This window comes from Heloderma suspectum, chromosome 2, assembly GCF_057233095.1.
Source record: "Heloderma suspectum isolate Gila_16-S chromosome 2, 16-S_ref, whole genome shotgun sequence".
NCBI classification, from domain to species: domain Eukaryota; kingdom Metazoa; phylum Chordata; class Lepidosauria; order Squamata; family Helodermatidae; genus Heloderma; species Heloderma suspectum.
The window spans coordinates 4,815,930-4,838,584 of NC_139459.1; the positions used below are offsets into that span (position 1 = coordinate 4,815,930).

Sequence of the window (22,655 nt, forward strand, 5' to 3'; positions counted from 1 at the left end):
TATCACCATGGTCCCATCAGTCTTAAGTGCACAAGGACTGGCCATGCTGACTGGGGATTATGGAGCTTGTGGTTCAACACATCTGCACAGTGTCAGATTGGAGAATGCTGGATTGAAGTGTAGTGGTTTCTGGGGAAACCTGTGATGAGACTATTTTGTTTTTTAAATATATTTTCAAAGGGAATGGCGAAAAGGCACACCTGCCCAGTGGAGAGATTAAAACTGCTTTAATAAGCAGATCTGCTGTGGATAACTGGCAACCGGACTGAATTATTCAGGTGCAATATATTTTTTAAAACTGTCGATACAGAGGAAAACGATGGGTGGGGAATCATGGAGGGCATAAAGTCTATGGTTCAGAGGTCAGAAAATCTGACAATTTTTAACAAGCAATCGTTCAATCATTTTAAAAAAACCTTTCTTGTGTATTTTTCAGTGCAAGTTGCAAGCATGTGAGACTGTGCCTCTGATTTTAACATGGGCTCTTGCTCCTGCTTTCTGTCCTGCATGAACTGCGTTCACAAATGACACTTTAACCCCAGGACACTGTGACTCACTAGTTTAATCTGGGTGCAGCTGCTGAGACACAAACTGGATGTGTCAGAATTCTGCCTCATCTGAATCTTATACACTAGGGAAGCATTTAGAACTCGGGAGGGGGCTTGGGGCAGTGGGGGGGCAATGTCCCTCTCCCACCTCTCCTTGCTGTGCTTTCTGGGGATTACAGATAACTTTTATCAAGTCATGTCTATTTTGGCCCTCCATTTTTTGCCTATAAAGTTGTGAGTTCAAGACCCCAAGTTGGATCTAAAATATGCCTTCTGCAAGAAGGACTCCACTTGCAGAGGGTCCTTCCATTTGAATTTTTTGGGATCTTTCTTTCTCTCTCTCTCTCAAACACACACACACTCCAGATGTGTTGGGCAGCATGTGTTGGACAACAAGTTGCATCTTGAGGGCACCAGTTTGGGAAAGGCTGGTATAAAGCAGACTTACATGTTCATCAAATGTATTGAGTTCATTGTGTGCAGTGGTGTAGTGGAGGCAGGGCTTGCAGGGACGCAGCCCCTGCACTTTTTCATTAGCAGGGACTCTGATAACATCTGCCACCCACCTCAGAATTCCCTGTTCCCTCTGAACTTAGCTGCAATCCTCACTGTAGCTGTGGGGGGAATGAATTTTCCAAGCAACAATATATTGTTCCATGTTGGGATGCAAAATACTTGGGATGACTTGGTCTGGAATGGGCAATTAAGACCTATTCACTTTACCAAAGACATGCTCCTGGCAGAGACAAAAACTCCTAGTACTGGTTTGTTGATATGGATTGACACAGCTGCCTGAAATTTTTGGACTGCCCTTGGAGACTGCCACAATGAGCTCCTATACTTCCAAATTTACCACTACACCAGTTTGTGTGTGTGTGTGTGTGTGTAGTTCAATCCAGCTCTGTGTGTGGATGTTTCTGTTGGAGGGGGGAGATATAATGAAAGAGCTTAGGGAAGGCTAATGGGTAATGTTGGGGTGCTAAGGGAGTGTGCAAGGGGGCTGCTTAAATGAGAAGGGGTCTGTCCATGAGGGCGGAGTTGAGAGGGTGACGCTTCCATAGAGGATCATATTTTGAAAACCTAAAATGTTTGTGAGTGAGTGGGTGGGTGGGTGAAAAAGATTTTAACATCCCTGCATTTTTTCTCAGACGTACAGTTGAAATACCCCTGCCTTCCTCTCAGCTGCACTGATTTGGATCCCAGTTGAAGGCTGTACATCTTACACGGTTGTACAATCTTAGAAGGGGGCGTGGCTGTGAGGGGGCGTGGCTGCGGCTGTCACGAAGGGACCCTGCGCTTCTGGATTTGCCACGACGCTACTGATTGTGTGATGTTGGAACAGTCATTGTCTTCCAGCCTCATTTCTCCTGTTGAACCAAAGCTGGGTTTGGCTTACCCACCACCCACCTCAACAGAACCCACCTTGTATTTGAGCCACCCAGGGTCAATCGCTTAGTCAGCCATAGCGCTTTGCTATCATGAGTGTACTGTTGAGAGCAACACCTGCCTGTACCTCTGGGAACAAGGGATCCCATGGTCTTGATGGGTTCTGCTCATGGATTCCACTCCAGAAAATATCCATGGATAACCACGTCCCACATAGTGGTTCCTCATGCAGATGTGCCCTTCAAAAAATGAACCTATGAGCAGATCTTACATCTGAAGATGGCTTCAATTCATATCACCGAAGGAGCAGAACTGTAAAGGTGGACCTTGTTCTGCAGACAGGGGGTATATGTTCCTATGAAATTCTTCACCCCTGTTAACGTTATAAGCTGGACTTCCCCATTCCAAATTGGAGAAGCGGACTCAGTGTACGGTGCCTACATGCCCTGCAACTCTAATTTTCTGTTCTCCTCCCCCTGTTGAATTGTCACCATTTCGCACAAAATGGTACCTGTTTGTTTTGATGTGAGAAGGCACCAAAGGAAAAGACATTGCATGATCAAAATTCCACCTGGTCTCTTTCCAGAAACCAAAAGGGGGCAGACTCCTCCACAGAAATGCTGTGGGTAGCAATGCCAGGCTCCAAAACTAACTTAATACTGGGAACTTGCTATCATCCCTGAGACCAGAATGCTCAGGGTGATCTTGTGATGGAAAATGAAATCGGAGAGGGCTCCAAATGAGGAAATGTTGTAACAATGGGTGACTTCAACCACCCCCCACATTGACTGGATAACTGGATATTCCAACCACGACAAAGTGGTTAAATTTCTTGATGCCCTAAATGACTGTGCCCTCGAACAGTTGGTTATGGAGCTGACCAGAGGGGAGGCAAGCCTGGATTTAATCCTAAATGCTGTTGCCCAGGGCCTAGTATGAGATGGAAATGTATAGAACCAACTGGAAACAGTGACCACAGTGCTACCAGATTTACTGTATATTTAAGTGGAAAATTGCCCAGGAAGTCCAATACATTTGACTTCAAAAGAGGAAATTTCTCTAAAATGAGGCAACTGGTGAAAAGGAAGTTGGAAGGGGGAGTCATGAGGGTTGGACCCCTTCAAAATGTGTGGAGGTTATTCAAAACCACAATAATAGAAGCTCAGCTAGAATGTATACCACAGGTTAGGAAAGGTAGCACCAAGTCCTAGAGGTCACCGGCATGGTTAACTAGCAATCTTAAGGGAGCTATTAGAGAAAAGAGGGCTTCCTTCAGAAAATGGAAGTCTTGCCCAAGTGAGGAAAACAAAAGGGAGCACAAACTTGTACAAAGACAATGCAAGTAGACAGTAAGAGAGGCAAAAAAAGTATTTTGAGGAGCATATCGCTAACAACATCAAGGCCAACAAAGAATTATTTAAATATATCAGAAGCAGGAAACCAGTTAGGGAGGCAGTTGGATGACAGTGGAGTTAAAGGAGTACTAAAAGAGGATAAGGAGACTGCAGAGAAGCTGAATGAATTATTTTCATCTGTTTCCAGAGCAGAAGATATAGGACAGATATCTGTTCCTGTACTGATGTTTTCAGGAAGGGAGTCTGAGGAACTGAGACAAACAGTGGTGACAAACGATGAAGTTCTCAATCTTATTGACAAATGGAAAGTAAATAAAGCACAGAGCCCAGATGGTATCCATCCTAGGGTTCTTAAAGAACTCAAATATGAAATTGCTGATTTAACGAAAATATGCAACATGTCCCTAAGATCAGCCTCTGTGTACCAGAGGACTGGAAAATGGCCAATATAACACCAATTTTTTAAAAGGGATCCGGGGGGGGGGGTATCAGGGAAATTACAGGCCAGCTAGCTTAACATCTGTTCCAGGTATATTAGTTGAAAGCATTATTAAAGACAAAATTAGTAAGCACATAGATGGACAAGCCCTGCTGAAAAAGGATCAACATAGCTTCCACAAAGGTAAGTCCTGTCTCACTAACCTTTTAGAGTTCTTTGGGAGTGTAAATAAACATGAGATCTGGTAGACACTGTTTACTTGGACTTCCAAAAGGCTTTTGACAAAGTCCCTCACCAAAGACTCCTGAGCAACAAGAATTAAGCTGATGGCATCTGAGCTAGCAGTGATTGACCAAGAAAAAGATCTTGGGGTTGTGGTAAACAGCTCAATGAAAATGTCAGCCCAGTGTGTGACTGCTGGGAAAAAAGGCAAATTCCATGTTGGGCATAATTAGGAAAGGAACTGAGAATAAAATATTGAGAATAAAACTGCCAAGATCGTACTTCCCTTCTACCAATCTATGGTGCTACCACACTTAGAATACTGTGTACAGTTCTGGTCACCACACCTAAAAAAGGATATTGTAGCACTGGAAAAAGAGCAGAAAATTATCTGGGGGCTGGCAGAACTCCTCCATGAGGAAAGGTTACAACAGCTTGGATTGTTTAGCTTATAAAATGGGTGAGTAAGGGGATACATGATAGACGTATACAAAATTATGTGTGGTGTGGAGAAAGTGGATAGACATTTTTAACCCTTTTAGTGCTACTGAGCGCTACAAATTTTGGAGGCAAACTGGCAATTAATTTTTTTTTTTTGTTCCCCAGTGCAGTCTGTGGGGGTGGGGGTGAGGGTGTTGAGAATGACCCTCGGACCACCTGCTGTTGCCCAGCCCTGGTTTAAGGTGATAAAAAATAACATGTCTGCCTTTCTGCAACTGTCCACGTTTAAGCATTATTCACGGTTTGCCATTCCTTTAGGGCTTCTTTGTGTACAGAGTCCTCTACCATCAATATCTCATTAATTATAGAAGTCCAAGGAGTGAAAAATTAATCAAGAATGCATGCAGCAATTGAAATATGTATTTGCCACCAGGTAGCTGCAGAAAGACATGTTCTGTGTATACACAGGAACGAACAACGTGTTTTGCATTCAGACTTCACTTTTCATTCCCTGGACTTCAATAATTAACGAGGGATTAATTTCAAAGTACTGTGTACACACAACAGCGTTATGAAAATGGTAAGTAATAAATAAAGCTTAAAGAATTAGAATGAGATGTCTACTGTTTGGAGTCCCAGAGCAAGTGAAATAATGATTTTTTAAAAATTGGAATAAGGAATAAGTAGTCTTGTCACCCTTTCATGGATCACTGCCTTGTTGTGGCAAAGGGGCTTGCATAACTCAGTGAAGCCATAAGCTATGCCGTGCAGGGCCACCCAAGACAAACAGGTCATGGCAGAGAGCTCTGACAAAATGTGGTCGACTGGAGAAGGAAATGGCAACCCACTCCAGTATTCTTGCCAAGAAAACCCCATGGAACGTGTCACAAGGCTAAGAGATGATGCCGGAAGATGAGCCCCTCAGGTCGGAAGGTGTCCAATATACTACTGGGGAAGAGCAGAGGGAATTTCCAAGTAGTGCCAGAAAGAGTGAAGCGGCTCGGCCAAAGCCGAAAGGACACTCAGCTGTGGATGTGTCTGGCGGTGAAAAGAAAATCCGATGCTGTAAAGAACAATATTGTTTAGGAACCTGGAATGTCAGATCAATGAATCAAGGTAAGCTGGAGGTGGTCAAACATGAGATGGCAAGATTGAACATCGACATCTTGGGAATCAGCGAACTAAAATGGACAGGCATGGGCGAATTTAATTCAGGTGACCATCATATCTACTACTGTGGGCAAGAATCCCTTAGAAGAAATGGAGTAGCACTCATAGTCAACAAAAGGGTGGGAAAAGCAGTACTGGGGTACAATCTCAAAAACGACAGAATGATCTCAGTACGAATCCAAGGCAAACCATTCAACATCACAGTAATTCAAGTCTATGCCCCAGCCACTGAGAACGAAGAAGCTGAGGTTGATTGGTTCTATGAAGACCTACAACACCTTCTAGAACTAACACCAAAAAAAGATGTCCTCTTCATCATAGGGGATTGGAATGCTAAAGTAGGAAGTCAAGAAATCACCGGGATAACAGGCAAGCATGGCCTTGGTGTACAAAATGAACCAGGACGAAGGCTAATAGAGTTTTGCCAAGAGTACATGCTGATCATAGCAAACACTCTTTTCCAACAGCACAAGAGGCGACTCTACACATGGACATCACCGGATGGTCAATATCGAAATCAGATTGATTATGTCCTTTGCAGCCAACGATGGAGAAGCTCCATACAGTCAGTAAAAACAAGACCTGCAGCTGACTGTGGCTCAGATCATGAGCTTCTTGTTGCAAAATTTCGGCTTAAATTGAAGAACGTAGGGAAAACCACTAAACCATTCAGGTATGACCTAAATCATATCCCTTATGAATAGACAGTGGAGGTGAGGAATAGATTTCAGGGATTAGACCTGATAGACAGAGTGCCTGAGGAACTATGGACGGAGGTCCGTAACATTGTTCAGGAGGCAGCAACTCAATCCATCCCAAAGAAAAAGAAATGCAAGAAAGCAAAGTGGCTGTCTGATGAGGCTTTACAAGTAGCTGAGGAAAGACGGGAAGCAAAAAGCAAGGGAGAAAGGGGAAGATATATCCAACTGAATGCAGAGTTCCAGAGAATAGCAAGGAGAGACAAGAAGGCCTTCTTAAATGAACAATGCAAAGAAATCGAGGAAAACAACAGAATGGGAAAGACTAGAGATCTCTTCAAGAAAATTGGCGATCTCAAGGGAACGTTTTGTGCAAAGACGGGCATGATAAAGGACAAAGAAGGCAGGGACCTAACAGAAGCAGATGAGATTAAGAAGAGGTGGAAAGAATACACAGAAGAACTATACAGGAAAGATCTGAATGTCCCTGATAGCCATGATAGTGCAGTCACTGAACTTGAGCCGGACATCCTAGAGAGTGAAGTCAAGTGGGCCTTAGGAAGCATTAGTAACAACAAAGCTAGCGGAGATGACAGTATTCCAGCTGAGCTATTTAAAATCCTAAAAGATGATGCTGTTAAAGTGCTGCACTCAATATGCTCACACATTTGGAACACTCAACAGTGGCCACAAGACTGGAAAAGGTCAGTTTACATTCCAGTTCCAAAGTAGGGCAACGCCAAAGAGTGTTCAAACGACCGCACAATTGCGCTCATTTCACATGCCAGCAAGGTGATGCTCAAAATCCTACAAGCTAGGCTTCAGCAGTATGTGAACCGAGAACTACCGGAAGCACAAGCAGGGTTCCGAAGAGGCAGAGGAACTAGAGATCAAATCGCCAACTTTCACTGGATCATGGAGAAAGCAAGAGAATTCCAGAAAAACGTCTATTTCTGCTTCATTGACTACGCTAAAGCCTTTGATTGTGTGGATCACAACAAACTGTGGCAAATTCTGAAAGAGATGGGAGCACCAGACCACCTTACCTGTCTCCTGAGAAACCTGTACGAGGGACAAGAAGCAACAGTAAGAACTGGACATGGAACAACCAATTGGTTCAAAATTGGGAAAGAAGTATGACAAGGCTGCATATTGTCGCCCTGCTTATTTAACTTATATGCAGAGTACATTATGAGAAACGCCAGGTTGGATGAATCACAGGTCGGAATTAAGATTGCCGGGAGAATTATCAACAACCCCAGATACAGATGATACCACTCTAATGGCAGAAAGCGAAGAGGATCTAAAGAGCCTCTTTTTGAGGGTGAAAGAGGAGAATGCAAAAGCTGGTTTGAAACTCAACATTAAAAAAACTAAGATCATGGCATCTGGCCCCATCACTTCCTGGCATATAGAAGGGGAAGAAATGGAAGCAGGGACAGATTTTATTTTCTTGGGCTCCAAGATCACCGCAGACAGTGACTGTAGCCATGAAATTAAAAGACGCTTGCTCCTTGGGAGGAAAGCTATGGCAAACCTAGACAGCATAGTAAGAAGCAGAGACATCACCTTGCCGACAAAGGTCTGTCTAATCAAAGCTATGATTTTCCCAGTAGTAATGTATGGCTGTGAGAGCTGGACTATAAGGAAGGCTGAGCGCCGAAGAATCGATGGTTTCGAACTGTGGTGCTGGAGAAGACTCTTATGAGTCCCCTGGACTGCAAGGAGGTCAAATCAGTCCATCCTAAAGGAAATCAACCCTGAGTGCTCATTGGAAGGACAGATACTGAAGCTGAAGCTGAAATATTTTGGCCACCTAATGTGAAGAGAAAACTCCCTGGAAAAGACCGTGATGCTGGGAAAGACTGAAGGCAAAAGGAGAAGGGGATGGCAGAGGATGAGATGGCTAGATAGCATCATTGATGCAATGAATATGGACTTGAGCACGCTCCGGGAGAGAGCACAGGACAGGAAGGCCTGGCGTGCTATGGTCCATGGGGTCACGAAGAGTCGGACACGACTGAACAACAACAACAAGTCTTGTCACACTGGCAAAGTTAACACAGTTAAGAGCAAAAGCGTCTTACTCTTAACCAAGTTAAGGAGTAAGAACTTCCTTCGTTATTATCTTGTCAGTCCAATCTTGCCATGTTTCTTCTTGGAGTTGATTGGGTTTGAATTCTGTGGGGTTTGCTTCCAAGGAAGGCGACAATCATATGCACACTGGACTACTTCCAAGTAAATATGCAAAGGATCAGGTTTATATTTGCAGATTACAGCATTAACACCACACTCTCACTCAGATAGCTGGGATTGTTTAGCTTGGAACAAAGGTGAGTAAGGGGAGACATGATGGAGGTGTACAAAATTATGCATAGTATGGAGAATGTGGATAGGGAGACATGTTTCTCCCCCTCTCATAATACGAGAACCTGGGGTCATCCCATGAAACTGACTGGTGAGAGATTCAGGGCAGATCAAAGGAAGTCCCTCTTCACACAGTGCAGAGTTCAACTGTGGAGTTCACTTCCTTAAAATATAATAATGGCCACCAATTTGGATGACTTTAAAAGGGGATTGGACAAGTTCCTGGAGAAGGCTATCAATGGCTACTAACCCTGATGCCTTTATGCTACCTCCAGCATCAGAGGCAGTATGCCTATGCACACCAGTTGCTGGGGAACATGGGTGGGAGGGTGCTGTTGCACTCATGTCCTGCGTGTGGGTTTCCCGTGGGCAGCTGGTTGGCCACTGTGTGAACAGAATGCTGGACTAGATGGAGCCTGGGTCTGATCCAGCTGGGCTCTTCTTATGTTCTTAGATACTTCTGGGTTGTTTCTTTTTTTAAACTCTCATTCCACAGCGTCTTATGGTGCCTCTTATCCTGGAGATGACATATAGCCATCATAATTGGTAGCCGCTGACATTACATTTCCAGAGTCTGAGCCTGGCAATCACAGATGCAAAGCTGCAAGAGTTCCAAGACAGTCAGCATAAACAGGGATCAGGCAAAAGGCAAGGTCTCCACAATCTGGGTCACAGGCAACAAGGTTCCAAGGCAACACAGTAGAGCAGGGGCAGGCAGGCGGAGGGTCAGAGTCCAGTCCGGAAGTACTCACACCAGGAATCAGTCAAGGAAACCATTCAAAGGCAAGGGAAACTTGATTCAGGAAGGTCTGGCCAGCATTGTTTCCAGCAACTCTCTCAGCCGTGCACTGCTGTTTTAATGCAGAGGCTGTCAGAGCATTACCCCAGCTTCCGCTGTGAGCTGTTAGTGACTGTAGCTGGAAAGGTCCTTGTAACGCTCCTGCCCTGGGTTCTACCTTCTCTAGCTCCCACCTGATGAAACCGAGAGGAACACTCCCTCAGCATGTCTGCCTCTGCTGATCAGTTGTCCTCATTGGCACACCAAGCTTCAGCCCCTTTTACTCTCTGGGTTAAAGAGACGCCCAATACGCCTAAGTGGTTCCCTCTACCCAATACAGGAAATATGTTTTTCTAATGGTAGCTCAGTAAGACAAACCAACACATGGGATTTTGCAGTTAAAAACAAACAAAAATATATTTAATAGGAGTTATACATTATTATTAATCTATGCTTGGTCGTAACCTGCCAACCTACTCTACCCCTTCTAAATCCTAATCCCCAAACCCCACTCATTAGATGTAGCTTCCGCAATCCCTAAAGCCCTCTCTGACTTCTGTCAGTTCATCCCTTTTATAACCTCAGGATCCCCTCTCACACACAAGCCCCTCCCACCTTTCACTCCCTCCCCAACACTCTACTAAGCCTATCTTACATTTAAGTCACATTTAACAATGCAAACACATACACTAATACAGCAGGCATATGTTACAGCCCTCCTTGTGAGCAAACCTGTGTGAGTAGACCTCACCAGGAGGCCTCGGGCTCAATCTAGCACTCTTGAGTTCCTGGCTTTTCAGGCTCTCCCATGGCCTGGGGGTTTCTCTGCCTTTACCTCTGAGGCAGAGTCCTTGTCTTCCACAGGTGACACCCTCATGATAATCACCCCTGAAGGCCTGGGCTCCTTCTGGTCGACTTGCAGATCCCAGACATTGCTGCTGGTGGGTGGTTCCTCCAGCTCTTCCTCCAAGGAGGAGTCTTCCAGTGGGGGCATAACAATTGATAGCCTTATCCTGGATTTCCATTAGTTTCCCTAATCCCCTTTTAAAGCCATCTAAGTTTAGCTATGTGTGGTGTGAAAAACATATTCCTTTTGTCTGTAATGAGAATCCCCTCTGTTATCTCCAATCAGTGATCATAAATAACAGCGGAGTGCCCCTTCATGCCACTCCTGGTCCCAGCAGGAGAACCTGCACTTTTACATCACATCACTGATCAGAGGTTGTCAGGGTTCACCTTAAGAGTCCCACCTTGTCTCTTTTACCTTCCCTTTGCCAATAATGTGGGGTATAGGCTGTAGGCGTGGGGTGATTGACACTCTAGACACAGGGTTTAACCAGAACCATTTACTGGTAAATTAAAGGTAGCAAATTACAACCAAAGGTATTTACACAACAGAGCCGAGTGATACAAAAGGCATTAAGAGAAAATAAAAGTTGCAAAATGCACATTCTTTACCCTAGCTGTTCTTGGACTTCTCCAGGCTGCTTCTTCCTGCTCCCTCTTCAGGCTCTGGTCTCCCCAACTCTCCTCTTACGGGCTCTCTTGCTCTCTTTTTATACCCTCCTCCCTCAAAACTGAAAGTACTGTTTCAAACCTGAAGAAATTAAACTCAACTGGGGAAATGAAACTGAAACTTAGCTAGGGAAATGAAACTACTCCTCTCAGGGATACCCCCTCCCAACAAAAACCGAGGCCTCTAGGCCTGACTTTTTTCCCTTGCCTTGCCTCTGTAGGCCTCAAACTTTCAAAGAGGTAATAGTAGGGATTGTTCTCCCCACTAGTCTCCCCAGACCCCACTAGCCTCCAGGGGGCAGGGGCTTGGGGAGAGACCCCAAATTTCCCAGGCTGGATGGGAAACCTCTGTGGGCCAGATGACGTTCCCCATCCTTGCCATTGGCATCTGGTTGGCTGCTGTGGAAACAGAATGTGGGGCTGGAGAAGGCTTTGGTCTGATCCAGCACAGCTCTTCTTATGTTCAGTTAAAAGGAAGCTGAAAGGGAGAGTCAAGAGGTTCAAATCTCATCAGGATACTAGGATGTTATTTAAAGCCATGACAATAGACTTGAAGTCAAATGGATTAAGAAGGGTACAAAAACATGCAAGAGGATGTTCGTGTGTTTAACAAGGGGAATTAAGGAAGCTGTAAAAAGGAAGAAAGCATTAATTAAAAAGTGGAAGTCCTGTCCAAATGTGGAAATGATGAAAGCACACAAATTTGGGATAAACACATATGAGTCACTAATAAGACAAAGCAGGGGTTGGGGTGGGGGTGACTCTGAAAAGCATTTTGCTAGAAATGTTAAGAAAAATGTCTTGAATTATATCAGAAGCAGGAAACCAGCCCCAGCGGCTGAGGAGGGAAAGGTTGACTGAAAGAAGAGAGGGTGACTGAGGAGAAGTGGAACAAATCTTTGCATTCATGACTGCAGCAAAAGATACCAGATAAGATACCAGATGAGTGCCCAGCCCTGGCCACTGTCTCTGGGCGAGAGTCACAAGACAGAAGTCAACTAGAAGCGAAGAAAAGGTCAAGTTGCAGGGCTAATTGGTTCATTCAGAATTAACAAGGGACTGGGTCTGGATGACATAAGCCCAAGACATGGCAAATTGTTGATTTTACACCGAGGTCACCAGTGTGGTGCCTAGGGGCACCAGTATGCCCACAGACACTTCTCTTGGTGCACGCCAGACTCCCTGTTCTTCTTTTTTAGACTAGGACGCTGGCATGCTGCCTGCAAAGCAAAGTGCTTCCCTCCAGTGCCACCTTTATTTGGAGTTAAGACAGTGCTTTTGTGTCTTGGGGCTCAGACCCCGCCTCTGCCTTGTGTGTAGGTCCTTGGGCAAGTTGCTCACCAGTTAGTCTCACCAGTTTGCCTTCTGGGAAATGAGTGTTTTACAATGGTTGTACACCCCCATGGCAGCCGTTTTATGAATAGGTAAATCCCTGCCCCCACCATGGCAGCCATTTTGTGAGAGCACCCACAACACTCTCTCACACAATGTGCCCAATGACCAAAAAAGGTTGCGGGCCCCTGTATTTAGCAAAAGTATGCAACTTGTCGCCTATGGCCAGATTGGAGTCCACCTGGAGAAGCGGCACCTCCCTTTCTATGGAACTCCCTGCCTCTAGAGGTCAGGCAGATGCCAACACTGTGTTGTTTCTGGTGCCTCCTGAAAAAATCTTCATTCCAGGAAGCTTCCTTGACTGACCAGCCATGGTTTTCATCAGTACTCTGTTTTTAAAATAAATATTTTTAACATGGTGTTTTATTTCTTTTATCTTTCTACCATTTTAACACTTATTATTTACTGCTCTGGAATTTGTTTAGATGTGGAATGGTATATAAATGCTGTAAACAAACAAACAAACAAACAAAGATGCCTTCCACACTAAGGCCCTTTTGCACTACTGAGGCATTTTCCTTCTATAATCTGGTGGATGAAGAATGAAAATAGTTCTTCCACACACAGCATAACACAGCAGTATTTGGGGTGTGTGGTGTGTATGTATGTATATATATGTATATATTATAGCTCCCCTTGGTTTCAGTGGGGCTTGTGTGAGAGCATATCCCAGTAAATTGCCCTATGAGACAGGGCCTTCAAATTTAAATTTAAATCAATATTCTTAATACTGCTTACAGTCTCGAGAGTGAACAGCCCACCTTCCAGATGGGGAAATGTGATTGTTGGCACTGTTCATATTCTTGTTTTGTTTCCAACCTGTTCTTCAAACTACAAATGTACCTCAGTGTTCTTCTCCACCCACCCAACATGGAGGATGAAGCCTGGGAAGACTGATGGAAAGAACACTCTGTCTCACCCATATAAATCATATTTTAAAACATGAGTTTATATTACTATGCTTTATTTTTTATTTTTAACAATTCTAATTCTGCCCTTTCATCCAAATGGCTACCAGGGTAGCATACATAAAAAGTTCAAAATCTTATATAAGAATATGGTAGTGTAAGGCTTATTACTAGAGATCTACCAGACTGATTTTGCTCATTTTTGTTTTAAACAGAAGCTTGAGCAGTGTGGACATGCAGAAAATTTGGAACTTAAAAAAATTCAAAGCTCGAGTTTTGGAAAGTGCGGAAAGGGAGAGGGATGAAGCACTGGGGAGGTTAATGCATATGCCCCACACTATGCATGTAATGTAACATGTGACACAGGGTGTGTATGCATGTGTAACAATGCTTACTCCTGTGAGCTCTTAGAGTGTTGGGCCAATGAAAGGACAGGCACAGAATGTTGGGAAAGGGGCTGAAGAAAAGTCAGTTGGTGATAGTTAGAGGAGGAGGAAGAGAAGCTGAAGAGAAAGAGCTGAAAGGACACCAGAGGGACAAGGGGAAGAAAAATCCTACATCATGTGTTTCCAACCTCAAACTTCAAGAAATGGTAAACGAACGTTTTTAAAAGAACATCTTTTGGGGGTTTTCACCTTTGCCAGTTACTTGTAGTACGTTTAATTTAAAAGTGTAAAGTTCTTCCAGTCGCAAGGGAAATGGGCAAACATATTTTTATCCAATCATTCTCAGACTACTAGGCCCCCATGGCCACATGGGATTTATACTAGTTACAATACAATACTATAAAACAATAAAAATTAACCATCATAGAAGCAATAAAACTGAGAAGAAACAAACAATTAGGGTGCCCACTTATGAATTATCAAACAAGAGGACAAAAGAGGAAGATGATTTGCATCACATTGGCATATGCTAAGATATATAGATATAGATATATGCAAATTTAGAAATAATTATAATTTCAATAGAAATACAGTACATCTCACCATAGTGCGGAAAACTGTGACCAGGAAACCTATGTGCTCACCTGTACAGTATGTACGGCATGAGGGGTTGGCATGGGCAGGCACCTGTCAAGGGCCCAGAGGCTCCAAAGGGCCCATTCCTGCAGCTGAGCCTGCCATAGCTGCCACTATTCTCCTCCTTGTCTAACCAGCCAGCCCTCCTAGCAAAAGAAAGTGCCATGGCAAGGCCTGTAGGCCCCATGGAACCCCATTTTAAAAGAATATCTTTTTAAAAAAACTTACATTTTGAATAGCAGCAATCTGAACCATCAGATGCTGCCTTAGGGAGAGTCATGGCAAATAAGGATGCAGGGCAGTCTTTACATTGCTCCTGTGCCCTCACTGGCCATGTCCCACCCAAAGGCAGCACCTGATTGGTTCAGATCGCCGCTATTCAAAATGTGCTGGTGGGCAGATGAAGGCTTGTGCAGGCAGGTGGCTCTGCTTTGGCTTGGGTGGGCAGCCTTGGCAGCGGTTAGGTCAGCATACCTTGGGAAGGGGGCCCATTGGCAGCATTATGCTGAGGACCCACTGGAATCTGGCACTAACCCTGTTGTTCAGCGTGCCGTCAAAATGTTAACTGTTAATGGGCAACAGTTCTTATGGTTCATTATCTTTAAATTAGAATTCGACAGAACAACCCTTCAAACAGAAGATGCCTTCAAATAAATGATGGTCCTCTGGCAGCCCTTGTAATAGAGGAATGTCCTCTGTAAAAGAGGGCACCCAGCCATGCTACAATGGTCAGGGTTGGTGTAAGTACTGGGAGGAACCTGGCCATCTGCCAAATTTTGGCCCTGCCACTGACTCTAGTTCCCAACTCCATCTCAGGTGAATGACCTCTGGGACTCTGGATTGGCAGACATGCAATCTAGGTCTGGATTTGAGTGTGGACAGCCATGGCTTGGCACTGATGCTAGCTTGCAGCTCAAAAAATAGCCTGTTCAGCTTCCATATCCATTTTGCATTATGGTTTTTGTGTGTGCATTATCCTCCATGGAGAATCATTCCAAAGCACGCCTAGAAAGCACCGGGGGTGGTGGTGGTGGATGGAATTAGCGGTGCATGATACTGAAATGTATCTTCTCTCCATGCTCACATAGATCAATTGGTTAACCTAGTCTTCAATTCCTTGTCTGCAGCATGGAGATAACGACCCTTCCCCATCATGGAAGAGTGAGATGCAAAGGTTGTAAGCAGGGCAGGTTCAGCAGAACTAAAAGACAGGTGAGGAGAGTATCAAGACTTAATTGCCATTAGAAAATTGCTATGTGCAGAAAGATGTGCTCTTTGAAAGATAAACAGATTAAATCAAAGTCATCTCAAGGAGTTAGAGATGAGGTCGCCGAGTCCTTTCCTTGTCTCTGAGGCTGCTGAAGAAACAAAGAAGAAATAAGCAGCTTCATCCAAATCCACGGGATAGTCTGTCACCAGGGTGGGAGTTTTTTCGAACAACTCTCCTTTGTAACTGCGCCACTTGCCAGCTGGGATGTAGACATCTCGCTCTCGTTTGCCTATCTCCAAGACTGGAGCCACCATCAGGCTGTCCCCAATAAGGAACTGGGAATCTATTTGGTGCGTAGACTCATCACTGGGTGAAATCCACCAGATGGGCCGTATGATGGGGTCCCCAGTTTCAGGGACCTTGTTGGCCAACTCCAGCAAGAGAGGGGCAACCAGGGATTCATGCAGCCTTGTGAACTTCAGTGCAATGTCTATTACTTTTCTATCATAAAGCCAAGGTGGGATGGAGAACTGCATGGATGGCATAAAGGCTGATAATTCCAGCCAGCGAATATATAGCTCCTGATTTGGGATATCTTCTTCACCTTCTGTCTTGTTAGGAAGAAAATTTCCACCAATCATATCAGGTATTATGAAAGGGTATCCCAGCAGGCCAATGGTCAACACGGTAGGTATTAAGGACTTTAGCCCAAGCTCATGCCCCCAAATGGAGTCCCGGTCAATAATTCGAACAAAACAAGGGATATCCTGGGATTGATAGCCAATTCGGATTTCTGCAAGCTCATAAAAAGGAGTGGCCATTTCTGCATAATGCCTGGACCAGATGCTGGGATCCAACAGGGGCTGGAAGGTGCTGAACAGGTCAGGAAGGTAGCACGTCTCACCAGCATCAAACTTGAAGGATGATATGCCATACTTTGAGGAAAGCTGTATCAGATGCCTCTGAAACCAGTCCCTGGCTGAAGGGTTGGTGAAATCCAATATGGCAGCAATTCCATTCCACCACTCAACCATGGCAGGGAATGTGCCCATTGGCTCTGTGAGGAAAAGCTGCCTCTTTATCCCTGCCTCAAAGTTTGCAGAATTCTTATGTATGAAGGGGTGTATCCAGATGGTAACATCAAATCCATCTTTCTTCAGTTTTTCAAACATTTCTATCACATGAGGGAACTTTAAGGGGTCAAAGTCAAAGTCACCATAATTCTGCATATACATGTCATCTATTTCGATGTGGCTGTGTTTGAAATGGTACTTTCGAATTGTTTGGGCAAATTCCAGAAGTTTATCCTGGTCAATCTCTTTTTTGTACATGGCCCATGTCGACCAGATTGGAAATTTGAACATATTTTCTGAAGGTACCTTCAAGGGTTTTTTGAAATAGCTCTGCGCCATGTATTTGTGGACAGAGGTAATGTCTGAACCTATGCAGACATGGTAACTCAACTCTGGGAAAGGTTGCTGCCCCAAAGGAGGCTTATAAGGAGAACCTTTATACCTCGCTTGGAATACAAGTGACCTTTCAGTGGCATTGAACCCAAGGTGAAAGGGCACAGAGTCGTTAATCCTGATGGCTGCTGCTTTTGAGGAGAGCCAGTACCTCTCCAGGATGCCCCCAAAGCTGTTCCGGAAAGAATACACATCACTAGTCACAAACGGCATGGGTTCTTGGCATCCTGGTAGCTTGATTGGCCAGTGCTGTATGCTCATCTCATAGCCTCCATACCAGTGGGCATCCCCCCAGAACATTTTGTGCTCTACCACTGAGTTGGCCACAAACTCTTCCCAGCGGATATAGTAGCACATCACCACACTCTCAGCCTTGACCGTCTGGATGATAAAGCTAAACTTCCCCTTGTCTCTCCCAGTACAGGTTAAAATGTACTCTTCTTTGGTGCAAGACTCCAGGTCAAGGATGGCTGATTGGAAGGCCAGCCAGAAGACCACCTCTCCGTTCTGGCTTCTGATGGTCAGCCCATCCTGCTGCAGGTCCAGCTGCTCTATGTTCATCTTGTCTGTCTTCTTAAGAGCAACCCTGTAGTAATACCCAGCCACCACAACGAGGACAAATCCTGTTGCTATTAATGCACCTACTCTGAGATGAAGCTGCTGCGATGGTTGAGACCCAGGGCTGAATTTCCTTCTGGAGGTATCTTCCCTTTGCAACCTCGCTCCTTTTCCGCGACGATGGAAGTGTTGCGTTTCCATGGTATCACAGATCTTATAACTCTGATTAGTGCCTAAAAGACGTGACCCTTGTGGCGTGTGTGTGTGTCTCCTGCAAATCTCCGATGCCCAGGAATACAGATCACTGCATCAGAATACGGTGAAATGACAGATCTCAGCCAAGCTAATAGATGAAAGTATACTGGGAACAATATTTCCGTGATGTTACTTCCCCCATCCCACCCCCCACCCTGGAGCCAGTGCCCTCCACATTGCAGCTCTGCTTGACTGCGCTGATCAGAGGTTATTATGCAAGCAAATCGCCCAGGCAGAGAGATGCCAGAACTCCTCCGTCAGCCCTGGGCGAAGTTGTGGGGGGAGGGAGAGGAGCAAATAAATAGCTTCCCGGATAGAGGCCAAGGGGGTGGGACAATGGGTGTTGCATGCACACCACTGTGTAGAAAGGCTCAAGAAGAACGGAATTTGGCCATAAGGCAGGAGAGACCCCTGGTGGTGACATCTCTCTCAATGGCTGCTGTCTAGATGCGTTGCTTTGTCATCCTCTGCGTTGTCAGTATTTTCTCGGTTGCAACAATAAAAACCTAAGGAACGTCTCTTAAGATTTTTTAAACGACCATTCAGAAAACTCTTGTGGTTCAATGAAACCAGGAGAAAAGTGACTCGTGCAATCATATCTAGCATGATTGTCCCAGTCTCTCTGTGCATGCTTTGTACACCTTGGGAGGAGCATAGCTCAGCGGTGGAGCTATGCAGGCAGTGGTAGAGCTTTGCATGCAGAAAGCCTGAAGTTCTATCCCCCACGGCATCTTCAGGTAGGGCTAGGAAGGAATCCTGCCTGAAACCCTGGAGAGCCGCTGCGGCTGCTCAGTGTTGGCAATGCTGAGCTAGATGGACCAAGGGCCCGACTCAGCCTAAGGCGTCTTCCGATGCTCCTATCTGTATAGTGCTTTTTTCCGGGGTGGGGGTGCGGGTGGGGTGCTGAAAGTGCTTCCCTTGCAAAAACTCTGTAAGGTAAATCGGTATTATTATCCCCACATGGCAGATGGCAGAGCTGAGGGTGAGAGAGAGAATGGCTTGCTCAACGGTACCTACTGCGGGCCAAACTAGATGTGGCCCTAAATGTGTCAGCAGAAGCCAGGTCAGGCTGCATTTGCTTTTCATTTGATGGCATCTGCTGGCTCGGAGGTCAGCAGGGCCGTGAATCCGCTCTGGGTTTCAGTCAGAACCAGTCAGAACTCTAAAGGAGCTCTCCAAGGGGTGAACACCTTTACAATTCTGGCTGATTCTGACTGACACCCAGAGCGGATTCACTGCGCCATGGACCTCGGCGCCTCCAGCCTCCACTGCTCCTAGCTACAACCATCCTGACAAAAACCCCTCAGCACAGCTGTCGGATTGGGGGGGGCGGGGGGGCTCCCAGTGGTTTTGCCCCATCACATTTTTTTTCCTAAATAGTGTTTTTGTACTTCTGCAAACCTCGGGGTTCCCCCAAACTGGCTGATCTCACCCCCTTGTGCATGGATGGTGCATTTTGGCTCCGTAAGGACTGGCACTCGGAGAACTGAGTGAGCTCGCGGTATATACAGCCAGTCCCTGCAATAAAAGTGCTGCCGTGAGGAGTGCTCCAGCCTGGGGCGCCAGCCAGCCTGCAATGCTCTCTTGCACGAAACTCCATTCCATCTCCCCCTCCCCATTTTCTTCCTTCTCAATGGATATTCAAAATTCCATGCCCACTGAACACGCTCAGTCTTCCTGGGGCTGGCTTTGGTGGGGTTCCCCCCCTTCTTCCCCCGCAGGGCTTTTTATACTTATAAAAACTATGTGGTTCCCTAAGCCTGCTGGTAAGTAGTAGTAGTAGTATTTATTTCATTTCTATACTGCCCCATAGCTGAAGCTCTCGGGGCGGTTTTCAGAAGTTAAAACATTAAACACAATATACAAAGTTTAAAAGCCATTTCTATAAAAGCACACCGGCAATATACACAAACAACATATAACTAGAAACAACTTGGACCAGTCAGTCATAACTAAAAACACAGCCGGGACCCATCAAAACTCATCACATGCTGCCAAAGGCCTGGGAAAAGCGAGAGGTCTTAACCTGGCACAGAAAAGATAACGATGTCGGCCCCCTTGTGCATGCTGGTGCTGTTTGGCTGTGCAAGGAGTAGTGCTTGGAGAACTGAGTTTGCTCTTGGTGTTTAGGATGATGGCTGAGTTCTCCTGAGTCAAATTAAGTCCTGAAGGGAAGGCGGGGGGACCAGTATAAACAGCTATAAATGCGGCACTTACGAACTTTGTGGCGGGTCTAAAAACCATTTTGAGAGACACGCGCACCCCCCCCCCCAGCTCACAGCAGAAACTGTGGGATGGATCATGTCCACATCGTTGTCCGTCCTTCCCTGGGATGGGCAGAAGTGACTGAGACAGCTGTGCTGTGCTGTGCCTCGGAGTCCTTCCCCCAGGCAAGCGGGGGCACGGCGCAAGCGGCGCAGAGGCTTGCTCGCGGTGTCCCCCGGCGGGCGGGGAAGTGGCCTCGTGCGCCTCCTGCCCGACCCCGTTTGCTGCGTAGCAGCGTTTCTTGGAGCTGAGAGCCTGCTGCAAAGGCCAAGTCAGAGGACGCCCACCCCCGGTGCCATCGCTGGGGAGGGGCCGGCCGGCCCAGCAGCAGCGCGGCCGCGGAGAGGGCGCTGAAAGTGCCCGGGCTGCAATGCACCATAGGCCCGGAAGGTGGCAGCAGAGGAAAGCACTCTCTCCCACCCCAATGCCCGAATAGATACTGTATTGCCTAAGAACTGGCTTTTGCTTGTATAACTCGTGTTACTGTCCCTTTACAATAGTTGATCGCTTAATCTTCTTTATTTATTCTTAAAGTATTTTAGGGCATGCCTGTGGTTAGTCTGCAAAGGAGAAAGCACCAGTTCTTCAGGGACAAGAGGGGAGGAAACTCTAGGTGCACAAAATTACACAAGTTATCAGCCCCAGCGTATCCCCATCCAATTCTTCCTCAGGGCTCTGGAAGCCAAACCATGCCGTGTGCTCCAAATGCTGTGTCGCAACGTGAGTTCTGACTTGAGCCGTGGAACAACAGAGTGGGAGCTCTTTTGCCATTTCCAGCAGTGTTTGAACAGCCTGTTCGTTTGCACAGCAGCCACAGTTCATAGCAACTTGGATGTCATACTTTTAAATATGTTGGGTTGAATCCAGACCAAGGCTGCAATCCTATACTCACTTCCCTGGGAGTAAGCCCCATTGAAATCAGTGGGATTCCTGAGTAGGCAGGTACAGGATTGCGTTCTAAGTCGGCTGCCCTTGGCTCCCATTGAAAACAACGTGAAAAGTTAGGCATGACGTGTTATGCTGCTGCTGAGCCATTATTCTGTCAATCCTGATAAGCTCCACAGCAGGAATGAATGGATCTGTTAGTTTCAATTTCTCTCAGTTTCTCATTTTTCTAATCTTAAATCCATTTTGTCCAAACTCTGAGAATTTTTTGTTTATGTCTGAATGAAAATCTATATGTGTTTTTGTGTGTTTTTCTCCTAATGCATGCATCTCTGTATGCCATTTTGCCTAATATACACATTCTTGCAAGTATTTTCACTAATACGTGTATTCTTGTGTGAACTTTCCCCAAATATACATATTTTGTATGCTTTTTTTTTTTTTTACTGGAGAACTGCATCCATTGCAAAATTCAGAGAAGTGTGAATTTTGAAGGATAACTGAATTTTGGTTCACATAGTGGTTGAAAAGTGTGAAATTAGATAAATTCCCATAAGAATGCAAATAGAATTACGCAATTCTTCCTCCGATCCCTGCTCCACAGTGCACCAGGATGATGGAGAGGGAAGTGAAAGGAATGAAAAAACCTCTCTTCTCCCTGCTTCTGCTACCTCTGCCATCTGTTTGTCTACTACCTCTGCTGTCCCATGCATGCAAGTAACTAAATGGAATTGTACTCTGTGGTTGGCAAAGGAGGGGCATTAATTTCCTGAGCCCATTGCATGGGCTCAGGACATGAACTATATTGTTTCCAACTTGGGATGTGGGAGAAGTAAATTGGTTTATCTCCAAGTCAGCCCAAGGAGATCCCAAGGGAGCGCATCTCTAATCCAAACCTAAGACTGGGACTCTATTAATTAATTCAAGAGGAGCTTTAAATTTTATAGCCTGTAAAGGAATTGCAGCAGCTGTGCATCACTGGAAAGTAAGTTTGAGAGCAACACTGCCTGTCCGGTTGACTATAGTGTGGAGCATCTCTACACCAGCCTAAAATCCTGTATTTAAAATGGGGCTCTCTGCTTCCATTTTAAATGCAGGATCACAACAGACTCCCTTTACATGCACTCCCCCCCTTTCCCCCCTTATCTGAGTCTTCCATGTGTTTCATTATACAGCTGCTAGATGGTGCTGTGGTCTATTTCCTCTTATTCATAGAATCATAGAATAGTAGGGTTGGAAGGGGCCTACAAGGCCATCGAGTCCAACACCCTGCTCAAGGCAGGAATCCAAGTCAGAGCATCCCTGACAGATGGCTGTCCAGCCTCGTCTTGAACGCCTCCAGTGTGGGAGAGCCCATCACCTCCCTAGGGAATGGGTTCCATTGTCGTATTGTCCAAACAGTCAGGAAGTTTTTCCTGATGTTCAGCCAGAATCTGGCTTCCTGTCACTTGAGCCCATTATTCCATGTCCTGCACTCTGGGATGATCAAGAAGAGATCCTGGCCTTCCTCTCTGTGACAAACTTTCAAGTGCTTGAAGGGCGCTATCCTATCTCCCCTCAGTCTTCTCTTCTCAAGGCTAAACATGCCCAGTTCTTTCAGTCTCTCCTCACAGGGCTTTGTTTCCAGTCCCCTGATCATCTTTGTTGCCCTCCTCTGAACCCTCTCCAGCTTGTCTGCATCCTTCTTAAAGTGCGGCGCCCAGAACTGGACACAGTACTCCAGATGAGGCCTAACCAGTGCTGAGTAGAGGGGAACTAGTACTTCATGTGACTTG

At 45.6% G+C, this 22,655-nt stretch overlaps 1 protein-coding gene across 1 annotated transcript; it reads right to left on the reverse strand.

Annotated features, from left to right (window-relative positions):
• Positions 1–15,543: 15,543 nt before the first annotated feature.
• On the reverse strand, positions 15,544–17,676 carry LOC146351889 (alpha-galactosidase MYORG-like). Its single transcript, XM_084829631.1, has one exon. The coding sequence runs from the start codon at positions 17,674–17,676 to the stop codon at positions 15,544–15,546; it is 2,133 nt and encodes a 710-aa protein (XP_084685757.1).
• Between the last annotated feature and the right edge of the window lie 4,979 nt (positions 17,677–22,655).

Coding starts and splice junctions, on each gene's coding strand:
- LOC146351889 (XM_084829631.1), bottom strand. CDS start 17,676: ATGGAAACGCAACACTTCCATCGTCGCGGAAAAGGAGCGAGGTTGCAA.